At 43.3% G+C, this 16,077-nt stretch overlaps 1 protein-coding gene across 1 annotated transcript in view; it reads left to right on the plus strand.

The window, feature by feature from the left end:
- The window catches only part of LOC117531557 (V-type proton ATPase 116 kDa subunit a-like), a 140,074-nt gene that overhangs the window by 2,974 nt on the left and 121,023 nt on the right, over positions 1-16,077 (plus strand). The window contains 5 exon segments of the mRNA XM_034194678.1: positions 2,075-2,157; positions 6,763-7,080; positions 8,170-8,263; positions 12,779-12,991; positions 13,340-13,490. Of these exon segments, the coding sequence (XP_034050569.1) occupies positions 2,075-2,157; positions 6,763-7,080; positions 8,170-8,263; positions 12,779-12,991; positions 13,340-13,490 (859 nt within the window).

Raw genomic sequence — 16,077 nt, forward strand, 5'->3', positions numbered from 1 at the left:
GAGAAAACTATCCGACCTTTTTATCCATCCATCCATCCATTTTCTTCTGCTTTATCCGGAGTCAGGTCGACCTTTTTATTTTTTTCAAAAACGCTATGGATTTGAATCATGTGCGCTTGCATCAGACAAGCTTGAACCTTCGTGCACATGCGTGAGTTTTTTCACGCCTGTCAGTTGCGTCATTCGCCTGTGGGCAGGCTTTGAGTGAGCACTGGTCCACCCCCCTCGTTGGATTTTTATTGTCAGGGAAATGGCTGAGAGGCTGCCGCTTTGCTTCATGAAATTTTTTTCAGAAACTCTGCCAGACAGCCAAATGGAAACCATTTGGAAGATTCAGATGGCTTTCGGTGAAGATTCTATCGGTATCACACGGATTAAGGACCATTAAAACTGGATTAAAAATGGCCCACGGCGGCAGAGGGCGCACTGCGCCCCGAGCGGCCATCAACAGGCTGGAATGAGCAGATCACTTCCAAATTTAAGGCTCTGTTGATGCAGTATATCCAGCTCTCCACAATTTCACTGATACTTACTGGACTGGTAAGCATTGAAAGCCGAGATAGACATGTCCAAACTTGTTCTCTGACACGCCAAAACGGAGGTGTTCCTTTGTCTCGCTTCCAAAGCGAATCGGTCGTGACGCGCGAAGCCTCCGCGCGGCTTTCCATGACAAAATCTCTTATTAAAAGTGAAATCTGCCGGAAAATGGCTGATGTCCAGCTCTTGTGATAACCAGAAAAAGAGCACACGACGGTCTCGTATCCACAGAGCCATCCGTTTAGAAATGGGCCCGTGGCTTGTTCCGAGACGTCACAGCTCGGAGCACGGTGCACCGAGTGTCCTTAAGGGGTCCTTAAAGCTGTACTAACAGACCTTATTCTCTGTGAAGCCCGTAAAATTTTCACCGAAAGCCAGATAAATTTTTCGAATGGTTTCCAGGTGGCAGTCTCTAACAGCTTCTGAAAAAATTCTGATGGAAAAAAAGTCCTTTTCATTCCACCATTTCCAGACAATGAAAATCCGACGAGGGGGCGGGACCACTCCTTCCTAAGGCGTGCTCACAGGCGAATGACATCACCGACAGGCGTGGAAAAACTCACGCATGCGCACGAGGGTTCAAGCTTGTCTGACGTAAAAACATATGAATGAAATCCATATAGTTTTTGAAAAAAATAAAAAGGTACGATACTTTACGGACAGACCTCGTATATATATATATATATATATATAATACAAATAATGGATGGTAAGGAGTCCAACATAGAGAAATATTGGATGAAGAAAAGTTATATTGGACGAGGCGTAGCCAAGTCCAATATAACTTTTCTTCATCCAATATTTCTCTATGTTGGATGACTTGCCATCCATCAATTGTTATGTTCTCCACCCCACTCCCAAATTAAGCAAACAACAAAGAGTCAAGTAAATTAGATCAATTTATTTAGTTGTGAACAGCATATGATTGATTCTGTTGCGATGAATGCTTCTAAAACATCAGTAGTGTGCTTGTCTACCTTCTTAGTGTTTATGGCATCCTTGGAGTTCAACATTTCCACCAGTTCCTCCTCTGTGAATTCAGCAAACATCGCTGGCAGATGATTTTCTGCTGTTGTTGACATGTTTGTTGCCATTTTTTCAACCAGCGTCTGTCAGCTAGTTCCTGACCTTTGTATGCAGCGCTCTGATTGGCTAGCTGTTGGCAATAAGCTCTATTGGTCAGTGGGAACCGATTCAATATAACTTTTGGTCCTAGCCTTTTTGGATCCTTTTGGATCCAACATAACTTTCTGGTGCCAAGCATGCCAAAATACAGGTAAATGATGGACAGAAAAGCTAATCTGTGATTGGCTATTGCAATGTGAGTGGAGAACTTTATATATATATATTCAGTATGTGGATTATTTGGCTAAATTTGTTTACTTGCCATGTGGCAAGTAGATTTAAATTGTAGAACTCTGCCCAAGATCCTTAAGTTCTGAGCTCGGAGGGCTAACCACTCGAGGCAGCACAGTGTCCTTCATGGACCAGCATGTCAACATCAACGTGTCTCAGGACTTCCTGTTGTCTTTGACAGATGGAGGATCCAAACCTGCTGGAAGAGTCATCAGCCCTAATGGAGGGAAGTGAAGGAGGTCGCGGTGCACCCCTCAGACTGGGGTAAAGCATGGCGCTGTATTTTCTCTCTTTTTTTTTCTGCCTAAAAAGAGTGGTCACATGACTCTTGATGACTGTACACACCATGAGTTGACATCAAGGATTTTGGATCATTTGTCCTGTTTAAAAAAAGAAAACCTGCCAGCTATAATGAAACTGGCACCGATGGCACACCATCCACCTGTGTCTGCCTGTCTGTCTGTCTTTCTTTCTTTCTTTCTTTCTTTCTTTCTTTCTTTCTTTCTTTCTTTCTTTCAGTCTACCTGTGTCCACTTCATGTTTTACTCCAGGACACACAGTCAATATGGGCTGGTTTTTGTCTCCAAATGTAATATGGCTTTAATGTGGCTTTCAAATCAAATTCTTGTATTTTGCGATGAACAAAAGTCCGTCTCGTCTCTTTGTAACCCACCATGTCTGCATTATTGTTCCACTGGGTGGCGCTGCTGTCTTTTGTGTCCTTCCATCAGAGGACAGCTCCTGGTAGCTTAGCTTAGCTGTGTGTTTAGCTCAGCTTCGCTAAAAACACAAAAGCTGAAGCTATTCTGTTTGACGCTGTGATCACAGCAGCATCTTTACTTAGCAAGACTGTCAGCGTAGCATAATGCGATGTGACACCATGGCACAAACCACAAACATGGCTGGTTCCACGCTGCGAGAGGAAACACACTCCTGGCCTCAGGAAAGGAAAAGATCAAACCCCTGCTTAGATCCATCACATTCTGAAGACCGTTCTCATGCTGTGCTGGATGTCTCTTCTGCTGTCTGTCCCAGAGACACTCAGACAAACAAAAAAGTAAAAATTATCTTATTAATATTATCTTTGGAAATGTGTCCACCTAATGAGCAACACTAGTCATTTTAGAGCATCCTTGCAAAGTACACATTTAACACTTTAGAGCCTGAGCCTGTGCAAAATTGTGCAGGGAAAGGTACCCCCTCTACTCCAAGAGCCCATCATTGTGGCACAGTGGTTCATTAAAGAGCCATTCACTAGCCCAAACATATGTTAATGCAGCATGCAGTCCCCAATCTGCATAGACAAACAGGCTGTGTGGGGTTAGGGTTACCTGATGTATGTGGGTGTATGTGAGACATTTTGACTATAAAAGCAGACACATCTTCAAGTCAAGAAGACAAACATCACAATGGCAGCAAGAGGGTCAAGGAAGAAATACACTTCTCTGGAAGCCTTAGCTCTTTTGCAAGCACTCCCAGATGTGGACTCAGGGATTAGTGATGAAGAGTCCTTCATTGGTGAATCAGAGTTCATCCCCTCTGATTCCTCCTCTGATGACGTGCCATCACCAACGGATTCACAGCCGAAACAGCCTCTTCACACGAGACTTGCACATAAGTGGACTAAAAGACTAATAATTGTTACAGAGGAGGACAATGAAGAGAAGCCTTCATCTGTGAAAGGAAAGTCTTCCCAATTCAGAAAAGGCAAACAGCATGCTGAAGAAAAACCACGGTGCCAAAAATGCAGGCGCACTGGAGAAAAGTCTTCTTCATCCCAGAAGCACAAGCGCACTGAACAGAAGTCCCAGAAAAGAGAAGAGAAGGCCCAGAAAAGCAAGGACGCAAGCGAAAACTCCAAGGTATTTACATTTTGCTTTTATATTGTAGCATTGTCTGTGTTCCTGTCTTTCTGTTTATGGTTTTATTTATATATGCTCCTAAATGCAAAACAATTCTTCCCTTTTGGGCAATAGAGGTTTCATCTTATCTCATGGTATCTTTAGGCAGGACCTTGTGAGACAGTGAGAGATGGAACTGTTTGGGTTCAGCGACAAATTGAGGACTTCAGCACCGTTCAGCCAACACAGACAACCCAGACATCAGTCAGCAATGCAGGACCAATGGAGATTGCAAGACGCAAAGTGACTAGTGGCTTGCAAAGCTTCCTTTGTCTATTTGACATCAGCATGCTGAGGACCATCATAGACTGCACAGTACACAAAGCCCGCAAAACAAACCGTGACGGGAGCACAAGTGTCTACAAGCTGATGGCATTCATTGCTGTTTTATTCTTCAGAGGAGCGATTGTCAGAACTGGTGCCATGCGTGACTGCTGGTCAAAATGCTTTGGCATTCCGGAAATCATGTCCACAGTGTCCCGAGACTGATATGAAGAGTTGATGTGCTATTTACGCTTCGATATCAAGGACACCCATTTGAAACACATGCAGACGGACAAATTTGCTGCCATTTCAGACATTTGGAGGCGCTTTGTTCAGAACTGTGTGTTGTTGTACAACCCAGGGCAACACATAACAGTTGATGAACAGTTATTTCCAACAAAGGTCCGATGTCCTTTTCTGCAGTATACTGCATCTAAACCGGACAAGTTTGGAATAAAGTTTTGGATTGCAGCAGACATTGACACTAAGTACATGTGCAATGACATTCCTTACTTAGGAAAAGGCCCCAGCCGTGCCATAGGAGAACGACTTGCAGACAATGTTGTGACAAGGCTTATGGAACACTTTTTGGACAGAGGCCGAACTGCCCCTATGGACAATTTTTTCACATCGTTGTCTCTGGCGAACAGGCTTCTACAACGCAACACAACTCTGCTTGGCACAATAAACATAATTTGACGGGAAATTCCAGAGCAGGTAAAAAAACACCAGAGAACGTGAGGAGTTTTTAACACAGGTGTTCACTTCTGGCAGTGCCCTGCTAACAGTTTATGCAGCTAAAAAGAAGAAAAATGTGTCTCTTCTCAGCACGCTGCATAAGAAAGTGGATCTTGAAGAAGATTTGCGGTGAAAACCAAATGTAATCATAGACTACAACCATTTGAAATGTGGTGTTGATGTGCTGGATCAACAACTGCGTGCTTACACAGTGTGCACAGGAACATGGAGATGGCCTACAGCTGTCTTCTACAACATCCTGGACATTGCTGCTGCTAATGCACATGTACTGTACAAGGCATGTACAGGATCAAAGGAGTCGAGGCGAAAGTTCCAGCATAAGCTTGCAACTGAACTGAGAAATAGACACATGCAGGAACACGCACTGGAAAGAGAGAGAGAGGAGGCACTATGTGAAATGAGAAGAGTTTCTGAAGGGAAAACAACAACATGCCAAGTGCGTCAGAGTTACAACAGAAATTGCAGTACAGAGAAATGTGCCATTTGCCCCAAGTACACCTGTCGGAAATGTAGGAAAGGATCTCCATTCGTGTGTAAAAAGTGCTAAAAAACTAAACAAACAAACAAAAAACACAACACTGTACATAGGAACTCACAGTTTGTTGACTGTGCTCACAAATTGTTTATCAATGTGATTTCTCTTGAATATTTTTATGTGTGAAATAAATGTTTTTTCACTTAAGTCCTTTGTTTGGTCTATCCTTCAATTTAGGCCAGGGATGCCCAACCCTGGTCCTCAAGACCTGTTTTCCTACATGTCTCCCTCTTTCAACACAGTCTGAGTGGGACAAGGGAGCAGGTACTGATCTAATTTGCAACTCAAAGGAACCAGTCAATAGGGTGATCACCACAACACTAATTTGAGAGGGGGAGGAGGGCTTTGCAGCAGTGGGAGAAAGTTCCAGGCGTTCTCGTGTTAAACCATTTTGGCATCAAAGTTCAGAAGAATTCTGTTTTCCCATTTGTTTCAATAGAGGGAATCAGGGGGCGTTACCCTATATGATGTCATCAAAGTTCACATTCCTGACAGCCTGATGTGTCTGAGTGTTTATCAGCAACGGGTGAAATCAGGCTCATTTCCCCTGGTTTATCACTCCATTCCTCAGGACACATGGCATCAAAAATCAAACCAAATACAGTACATCAATATTTTCATCATTCTTTATTTAGAATGCACAGCTCATTCGACATTTTATTTACTCATGATACCCACTTTAATTTAAAAACAAAAATTAGTAATGATTATAAACATTAAGCAACATTTGAAGATTGAAGATAAAAATTGGACAATTATTCATTGCAATTAATCATGAGTAAAGTGTGGACAATGGCAGTTAAAAAATTGGAATCAATTAAAGGCTCTTATAACAAACACTGCATTAGTGAGCAGAAGCTAACAGGTTTGCTAATGTCATCTAAGTGGAATATATCTCATATTCACACTCACACACCAAGGATTAACAAGTGATTCCCCCAGGTCTGATGGGGATTTGAACCGAGGACGTTCTGATCACAAGCCAGTAACACTTGGAAAACTCCACACTGCAGTGGCTTCAGTGTCTGAAGGGCAAAGACGTGGAGGTGTCCAGATCCCTGTTGGTGGACACACCTCATTTCGGTCTGGATCCTTGGAGGATCCTTGGCTAGCACTGGAATGACTGTTTGTCAAATGAGCAGTGACTTAGGGAGACTCAGATGAGTTTCATGTGAAAGGGCGTCAGTTTTGACATTTTGGTCATGTGCTGTGTTTCTCTGTGAATGATCTAACACAGGCATCCTAGATTTCACTGACTGCAACCGAATCTGGCATGGAAAGGCAACCCTGAGTCGCCTTTAGGAAACACTGGTGACGTGGCGCTTTAGTAGTCGTGGCAGTCTGCTGTAGCGGTTTGGGGTCATCCTGCTGAGTCACTTCAGCTCATGTTTTCTGTTTTTGACTGTGCAGGTTTGTGGCCGGTGTGATCAGCCGGGAGAGAATTCCAACCTTCGAGAGGATGCTGTGGAGGGTGTGTCGTGGCAATGTCTTCTTACGAAAGGCAGAAATTGAGGACCCCCTGGAGGACCCCACCACAGTCAGCACACTGAACATATATCAACAATCAATCAATAACAATGGATTAATGAAAACATACAACAATTTAACTTTGGAACCAAACACAGTGTTTGAACTTTTGTAACAGGGAGATCAAGTCCACAAGTCGGTGTTCATCATCTTCTTCCAAGGTGACCAGCTGAAGAACAGGGTGAAGAAGATCTGTGAGGGGTGAGTGAAGTCTCATCACTCCAAGGTTCGTTCAAAAATTTTTCAACTAAAGCTGAAGATCCACCAGCAGGTTCATATGGATCAAACACCTCCAACGTAGACACACAGGACCCATCTGGATGAGACAAAGTACAAACACCTCCAGTGTAGACACTCAGGACCCATCTGGACGAAACAAAGTAGAAACACATCCAACGTAGACACACAGGACCCAGCTGGACGAGACAAAGTAGAAACACTTACAATGTAGACACACAGGACCGATCTGGACCCCTAGATTAAAGGTCTACATTTTTTCATACTACTACTACTACTTATAATAATAATAATAATAATAATAGTTATTATTTCAACAAGTAAACTGTTTAGAAAGAATTGAAATGTTAGAAAAATGGTAGAAAGAATTTAATTGTTACATTTATAAACTATGTAGGTTAAAAATTGTAAGTTTTCCCGTTACAGTGCTGCCAACAGTTAAATATGAGGTCAAGAAAGACTGACTTTGTTTCATGTTTTACAAACCCTTTTTTTTTTTCAGGAAATAGTATTTGCGTTCAACTTAAAATGTCAGAACATGCATTTTTACGTTGTGTTACTGTTAAAAATGAACTTCCAGTTAAGTAAGTATTGGCAGCAGCTGCTGAATGTAAGTAATAAAGTAACTAGTAATCTTAGTTACTTTTAAAATTGAGTAATCAGTAACGTAAATAACTTACTTTTTCAAAGAGTTAATCAGTAATTGGATTACTTTTTCAAAGTAACTGTGGCAACACTGATTACAGATGGCTTTTGCAGTCAAGGCTGGTACCTTTTTACAGTTGGGTGGACTGAGACGTGCAGCCGGAGTGTCTGTCTGATGACACACACAGGTTGGCTGGTCTGTGTATTTCTAGTTCCACCGAGCCGCCTGCTCTGGTTGTTGGTGTCTTCGTGGATTTATTTTTTTGTTTTGTTTTTCCTCTCTATGGGGTGTACATAGAGTGTGTAGGTTCTGGTCACCTGAGAGAAAATGAAGTTGAGTTCAGTTTGACTTTTTGCTGGACTCTTGTCGGGTGGAGACCGAGCTCACGTTTTGTGTTTGTTCTGCAGGTTCCGGGCCTCTCTGTACCCCTGTCCAGAGACCCCTCAGGAGAGGAAGGAGATGTTGGCTGGGGTCAACAGTCGCATCGATGACCTCCAAATGGTTCGTGCACTCCTTTAATTCATGTTGTTTTGTTGAAGGATCTTTTATGCACCTAAGGAGTTCTGGAAATGAAAGCAGAGAGCCCGTCTGAACCCGTCATTGTTTCATTCAGACCTGTTTTCAAAAGCTCTTTGAATTCTTTGTGACTGTGCTGCTCACAAAACAACACAGAATAAATCAGACCCTCCAGACCACAGGATGTGTGTTTCCACCATTTCTTCATCAGACTGGTTTCCACTGTGGTTTGAAAAGTCTCCGTCATGTAGCCGGACATTGGTTCTTATCTGGAACAGACCTTTGTCTCTGTTTGCCTTCTGAAGTCCAACACCAGGTCCAGTGCTGCTCCAGTCTGAGACAAAAACTACATCCCGGCATTTCACTGAGTTAACGCTTCTTCTTCTCCAGCGGTGCATCTGGTCAGACCAGCTCCTTGTCTTCACACCTTAAAGTATTTATCGGCTCTTCTTTGGCAGTGCTGTCTGGAGCTGGAGCTAAGATCATGAACGGACAGCCACTGAGTTGAAAATGGTAATGAGTGCACACGTGGACAATAGTTGCATGAGGCTGGTTAGCATGGCGGAGAAACTGCCTATCCTGTGATGATGTCATCCCAAACTGGACACACACACACACACACCCACACACACACACACACACACACACACACTCTCTCTCTCTCTCTCTCTCTCTCTCTCTCTCTCTCTCTCTCTCTCTCTCTCTCTCTCTCTATATATATATATATATATATATAGCTTGGGACTCCGACGAGGACAGTCGCATCTCCTCCACTCTCCCTTATCTCTCTGCCTTTACCCTTCAAGTCCCTACTTCACCAGACTGTGAATTCCTCAAATTATATTGGATTCTGGATCTATTGGACTACTACTGGATTAACCATGGAATTGATCAGCTGGTCTCTGAACGCTATTGACACCATTTTTTCTACAAGAAGGTCAGGACCGGGGGATCCTACCTGCCCATATGGAACGTATCCTGCGGGCTGTGTTCTCGACTCCTGGGGGTCTTGGCGTGTTGCATGCTTGGCGCCTTTCTCCGTTGAGGACGTTGAGGATTTATTCATTTTTGGTCTCATGGTAGCAGGGCTGGTACTTTTTGGCTTATGTGCTGCCCTGATCTACCGGAAAATTGGCAAGACGGCGGCATCAAGAACCACGGCCCCTCACTTGTCCGTCATGATTAACGAGGTTGGCAAGGCAGTGCATTCTCAGACTGCGATGACTCTTGAACTGAGACGCAAATTGGATGACATCTTGGAGCAGATGTGTGCCTTGCAGTTGAAGCTGAAGATTTCAGAGGCTGGTGAATATTCTTAAATCATAATTGGGAATATTTTTAATTCATAATTTGGAATATTCTTAATTCATAATTGGGATTTGGTTGTGCAAGTGCAACTGTTAAAAAGTGATTTCACTGCTGAAACCATAACATTGCAGGCTTATCAAGCCTGAAGGTCAAATTGCCCTACTGTCTCCTCCAGAGGGATTTGTGTCAGCCTGGGGAACATTGGCTGTTTCTTATCTCATCTCACAAAGACAATAAACTGTTTTTCATAGAACTGAAGCATGTTCCATTCCCTTCCCCCACCCCCTCCCTCCCCATCAACACCTCCCCTTTCCGGCGCCCGCCAACATCATTCCTTCCCCTGTGGGGGCTGCGCGGTTTTTAGCTGCGGCAGGTCCCCGTTCCCCCCAAGCTGGCAGCGGTGTGACTCCAGTTGCAGCGGCTACCACACACTCACATCGCCTCAATTTGGAAAACGGACTGTTTCAATTTTAGTGCACATAAACAATGTCAAATGTATATGTGTTGTCTTAATTCTGATGTGTGCCATTTTTATGGTAAACAAGTAATAACTGTGGATTAATTGCTGTTTGTGGAATGTGAGTGTGGAAATCTCGATGTAATGACAATGATAATAAAGCTATCCATCCATCCATCCATCCATGCCTCCATATATATATATATATATATATATATATATATATATATATATATATATATATATATATACGAGGTCTATTAGAAAAGTATCCGACCTTATTATTTTTTTAAAAAACCATATGGATTTGAATCACGTGTGATTACAACAGCCAAGCTTGAACCCTCGTGGGCATGCGAAAACACCTCCGTTGGAAGCCTTAAGGACAAGTTGGAACATGCCCTGTTAAACAATTTCTCACATACTCACTCAACTGAAAGCCACCAAAAGCCGCCTGGATTTTACAAATGGTTATCAACACGGAGGTGTTTTTCCTGTGGTGGGCGTGCTGCGCCGGCTGCAAGCCAACACGCCAATCTGTCCACACGTCTTTCATTAAAAAAATCTCCTTTAACAGTGGAATGTCCGGATAAACTGCTGATTCCGACCTCTTCTGAAAGTTCTCTGTTCTCTCACGACGTCCTGGGTCAACAGAGGCTTACATTTGGAGGTTTTCAGCTTGAAACAGGATGACGATGTCGCCTCGGAGCGCTGTGCGACGCCCCGCCGTTAAAATTTTCACTGAAAACCAGCTTAATTTCTCGAATGGTATCCACTCGGATGTGCCTCACAGTTTTGAAAAAATTTTGATGAAGCACAGCCCCAGTCTCTCAGCAACTTCTCAGACAATGAAAATCCGACGAGGGGGCTGGACCACTCCTCCCACAAGGCGTGCTCACAGGCGAATGACGTCACCGACAGGCGTGGAAAAATTCATATGCATGCCCACGAGGGTTCAAGCTTGGCTGATGTAATCACACGTGATTCAAATCCATATGGTTTTTTTTTTAAATAAAACAGTCGGTTTCTTTTCTAATAGACCTCGTATATATATATATATATATATATATATATATATATATATATATACACTCAACAAAAATATAAATGCAACACTTTTGGTTTTGCTCCCATTTTTTATGAGATGAACTCAAAGATTTCTTTTTCCACATACACAATATCACCATTTCCCTCAAATATTGTTCACAAACCAGTCTAAATCTGTGATAGTGAGCACTTCTCCTTTGCTGAGATAATCCATCCCACCTCACAGGTGTGCCATATCAAGATGCTGATTAGACACCATGATTAGTGCACAGGTGTGCCTTAGACTGTCCACAATAAAAGGCCACTCTGAAAGGTGCAGTTTTGTTTTATTGGGGGGGATACCAGTCAGTATCTGGTGTGACCACCATTTGCCTCATGCAGTGCAACACATCTCCTTCGCATAGAGTTGATCAGGTTGTCAATTGTTTCTTCTCTCCGTGCCTTCTTCCCACATCGTTTCTTCTCCCCGTGCCTTGTTATTGTGATATTTCTTCTCCCTGTGCCTTCTTATTGTGATGTTTCTTCTCCCCATGCCTTCTTACCATGTTATTTCTTCACCCTGTGGCTTCTTATCATGATGTTTCTTCTTGTTTCTCTTCTTGATTCTCTTCTTGTTTTTCCCTAGATGCATTGCAGAGCTGTACAGTTGTCCAATACATCCAATGGACTGACTTTTTGTGTTTGTTGTGTGCCCTCTGAAATACAAGTATTGGACTGGGATTTGGTATTGGCAGATTCTGCAGACTGAATGTCTTGGATCAGAACGGGAGCGTAAAGAACTGGATGAGGACATCCTTAATTTGGAGCTACACCCTCATTTGTTGCTTTCAGGGATGTCTCTGTGTCTTCCATCTTGACACGTGGATAGAATGCAGCTGCTGCCTTTGACCGTCAGATAGCTGAAGACCTTCATAAACGTTCCATCTTTGTAAACTTCACAAACAAACAAACAAACAAACAGTGTCTTTCAAAGAAAAGATGTCAGGTTTAGTCATATGATGTTTCATATTGTTGAGTTCGAGCAGAAAGGGTTTTTGTGAACCACTTTAGATTTTGTTTTGTGGCTTTGTTTCCTTGTATTATTTAATTATATTTATTATTAATTGTAATTGTATCACACTTTCATTATTTATTTCATGAAACATTTCCTGTCATTTCATTGCATTGCTGTTCATGCTGTGTCCTCCAGATGGCATCATCAGTGTCAACAGCAAACATGCTCTGATGTCCCACATTTGTTGGACATGTTCTGTGCTCTATCAGACAGTGGACCCAATCGGACGAGTTTGTCTTTCCAAATCTAACAGCCACTTCCAGAATGGTGTTGTGCCCTTCTATGTTTGGATCCAGGCTCTAAGCTGGATTTTTATCTGTCTCGCATCTTTGGAAATCACTTTCTGTTAGTTTGGCCTTCAAGTTTAATGCACAAGAAATGCACAAGAAGTCTGGAAACATGACAATACTTCCAGAATTGTGTAACAGCTTTGTAGATTTCTGGACGCAAAGTATTGGAATTTCTTTATGGTCAAGGTCACTTCCTGAAGTGGATGGATTCTGATGTACAAATTGAAGTTGCTGATCCAAGACCCGAGGAAACACACTGAGCTCAGATCCAGTCCTGGATAGACTGAGTGATGCTGAGACTGGGTCAGGGACATGAACGCCTGTCCTGTGGTATGGTCCTTCAGGTGCTGAACCAAACAGAGGACCATCGTCAGCGAGTGCTGCAGGCTGCTTCAAAGACCGTCCGTGTGTGGTTCATCAAGGTGAGGAAGATGAAGGCCATCTACCACACACTCAACCTCTGCAACATCGATGTCACGCAGAAGTGTCTGATCGCTGAGGTGTGGTGTCCCGTCTCAGACCTGGACTCCATCCAGTTTGCCCTACGCAGAGGAACGGTGAGTTTGGATTTTGCTCTTTTTTTGGGGGGTCAAAAACTGTGAAGACATTTGGGGAAATTATCTGCTTTAGGACCACCCAAAACCAAACCCTTGGATAAATACACTCACTGAAATTCAATTCATAAAATGAGGTTTTTGTCGCCATACGGCAGCATTGTGTTTTTGTTGGAGGATTGTCCTTGAACCTGTCACAGTACCTGGACCACAAACTGATGTGGGACAGAGTTCAGCTTTCTGTAGTAACTTGGGTCTGTTTGTTTCAGTGTGTGGAGTCATAGGTCAGCACTTTGGTAGAAACAACAGAAACATTTGCCTGCAGTAGTAAAACTGAACCATGTTTGGCAGGAGAGGAGCGGATCCACAGTGCCGTCCATTCTCAACAGAATGCAGACCAAGCAGACTCCGCCCACCTTCAACAAGACCAACAAGTTCACGTCAGGATTCCAGAATATCGTTGATGCCTACGGCATCGGGAGCTACCGGGAAATTAATCCAGGTTACACACACACAAACCAAGCAAACAAACAAACACACACAGGCCACTTTGCTGTTATAATATAGATAACGTACTGCAATGAGACTGTGCAAAAACAGGTGATTGGAGTGCAGATGTACAGTACCTTTCAGTGCAGGGATGATCAGTCTGTACTTTGTGGGAGTGCGGGGTGGAGCAGGATAAATGAGGGTCTCTGGTATTGTTTATGACTCCGGCTGCGGATGGAAAGAAGCTGTTTTGTGTCTTGAGGTTTTCGTCCTGATGGACCTCAGCCATCTCCCAGAGGGGAGGTTGACAAAAAGTGTGTGTCCTGGGTGAGAGGGATCAGCCACTATCTTCCTTGCTTGCTTCAGGGTCCTGTAGGGATGGCAGATCACCTTCTCTGCTGCGTGGATGATACACTGCAGTGTGCTCCTGTCCTTAACAGTGGCAGCAGCATACCTGACAGTGATGGAGGAGGAGATGATGGACTCAATGATGGCAGTGTACAAGTTCACCTTCATTGTTTTTGACAGGTTGAAAGTACATCCTCTGTTGTGGTTTCTTGGTGAGAGAGAGCTGACATTTAGCTCCCACTTGAGGTCCTGGGTGATGGTGATCCCCAGGTAGCAGAAGGACTCCACAATGGCAACTGGGGAATAACACAGGGTGATGGGGTTGACCGTGACTGGGTTCTTTCTAAAGTCAACAACCATCTCCACTGTCTTGAGGGCATTGAGCTTCACATTGTTGTGTTTGCACCAGGACAATAGGTGGTCGACCTCCCATCTGTAGGCAGACTCGTCCCCATCAGAGATGAGTCTGATGAGGGTCGTATCATCCATAAACCTCAGGAGCTTCACAGACTGGTGAGTGGAGGTGCAGCCGTTAGTGTACAGGGAGAAGAGTAGAGGAGAAAGAATGCAGCCTTTGGGGGATCTGGTGCTGATGGATCGTGTGTTGGAGACGTGCCTCCAAGCTTCACATGCTGCCTCGACAAACCCAGCACTCTGAGTGTATGTCGTGGTCTCTGTCAGCAGTTGTGAAGGGTCACTTATGTCCAGGTGTCGTTCTTCAGTGAAGCATTTCTATCAGTATTTGTAGGGTCTTGCATTTACACTTTACACAGATCCTTGGACTCCCATGAGCCTCTACAGTGAGACCTGCTCCATCCCACCGATGGCCTTATCCAGGATCCAGTTCTGGGAGCTTCTGCTGACATTTTGTCAGAGAAAGTCACCCAGTGCTATGTAGACTGAGCATCCAACAGAGAGACAGAGTTCTGTCAATCATGTCTAGACCAGCCGCACTTTGGACATTTGCTCTCCAAATATGGTTCAGATGTGTGTGTGTGTGTGTGTGTGTGTGCGTGCGTGCGTGTGTGCGTGCACGTGGTTCCGTGTGTCTGTGCGGGTGCATATGCGTGTGTGCATGTGAAATGCAGGACATTAAACCCTTGTCCCAACAATGGACAGTACTGGGGTGAATGCCTCTAATATGTCTCTGTGAGTACTGTGGTGCAGAACGTTTCATTTCACTGGAAGCCAGCGGTTTAACCTGCTGACACTGATGCTAGTTAGTAAAGTTAAATTCTAACTGTATAACTAAGTTGAACTATTATAACATATATATATATAGTATTTCCAGGATGTTGTGCTGTGGATGTCTGAATGTTGTTGTTTGTTTGTTTGCCAACCACCAGGAGCCTCTACTGGTGGTTGGCAAACTGTTAAATGTGGTCTATTAAACATTAGATCTCTCTCTTCTAAGTCCCTGTTAGTAAATGATATAATAATTGATCAACATATTGATTTATTCTGCCTTACAGAAACCTGGTTACAGCAGGATGCATATGTTAGTTTAAATGAGTCAACAACCCCGAGTCACACTAACTGCCAGAACGCTCGTAGCATGGGCCGAGGCGAAGGATTAGCCTCAATCTTCCACTCCAGCTTATTAATTAATCAAAAACCCAGACAGAGCTTTAATTCATTTGAAAGCTTGACTCTTAGTCTTGTCCATCCAAATTGGAAGTCCCAAAAAACAGTTTTATTTGTTGTTATCTATTGTCCACCTGGTCGTTACTGTGAGTTTCTCTGTGAATTTTCGGACCTTTTGTCTGACTTAGTGCTTAGCTCAGATAAGATAATTATAGTGGGCAATTTTAACATCCACACAGATGCTGAGAATGACAGCCTTAACACTGCATTTAATCTATTTGTTAGACTCGATTGGCTTTGCTCAAAATGTAAATGAGTCCACCCACCACTTTAATCATACCTTAGATCTTGTTCTGACTTATGGTATGGAAATTGAAGACTTAACAGTATTCCCTGAAAATCCCCTTCTGTCTGATCATTTCTTAATAACATTTACATTTACTCTGATGGACTACCCAACAGTGGGGAATAAGTTTCATTACAGTAGATGTTTTTCAGAAAGCGCTGTAACTAGGTTTAAGGATATGATTCCTTCTTTATGTGTTGTGAAAGTGTAGTGACACGGACCCACAACAGGGGGCGCAAATGAACGGTCAATAGATGAGCCAAAAAGTAACAATTTAATGTTGTGAAATGTGCACAACGAATATACAGACAATCTCAGAATA

The sequence above is a fragment of the Thalassophryne amazonica genome, chromosome 18 (assembly GCF_902500255.1).
Source record: "Thalassophryne amazonica chromosome 18, fThaAma1.1, whole genome shotgun sequence".
Lineage (NCBI taxonomy): Eukaryota > Metazoa > Chordata > Actinopteri > Batrachoidiformes > Batrachoididae > Thalassophryne > Thalassophryne amazonica.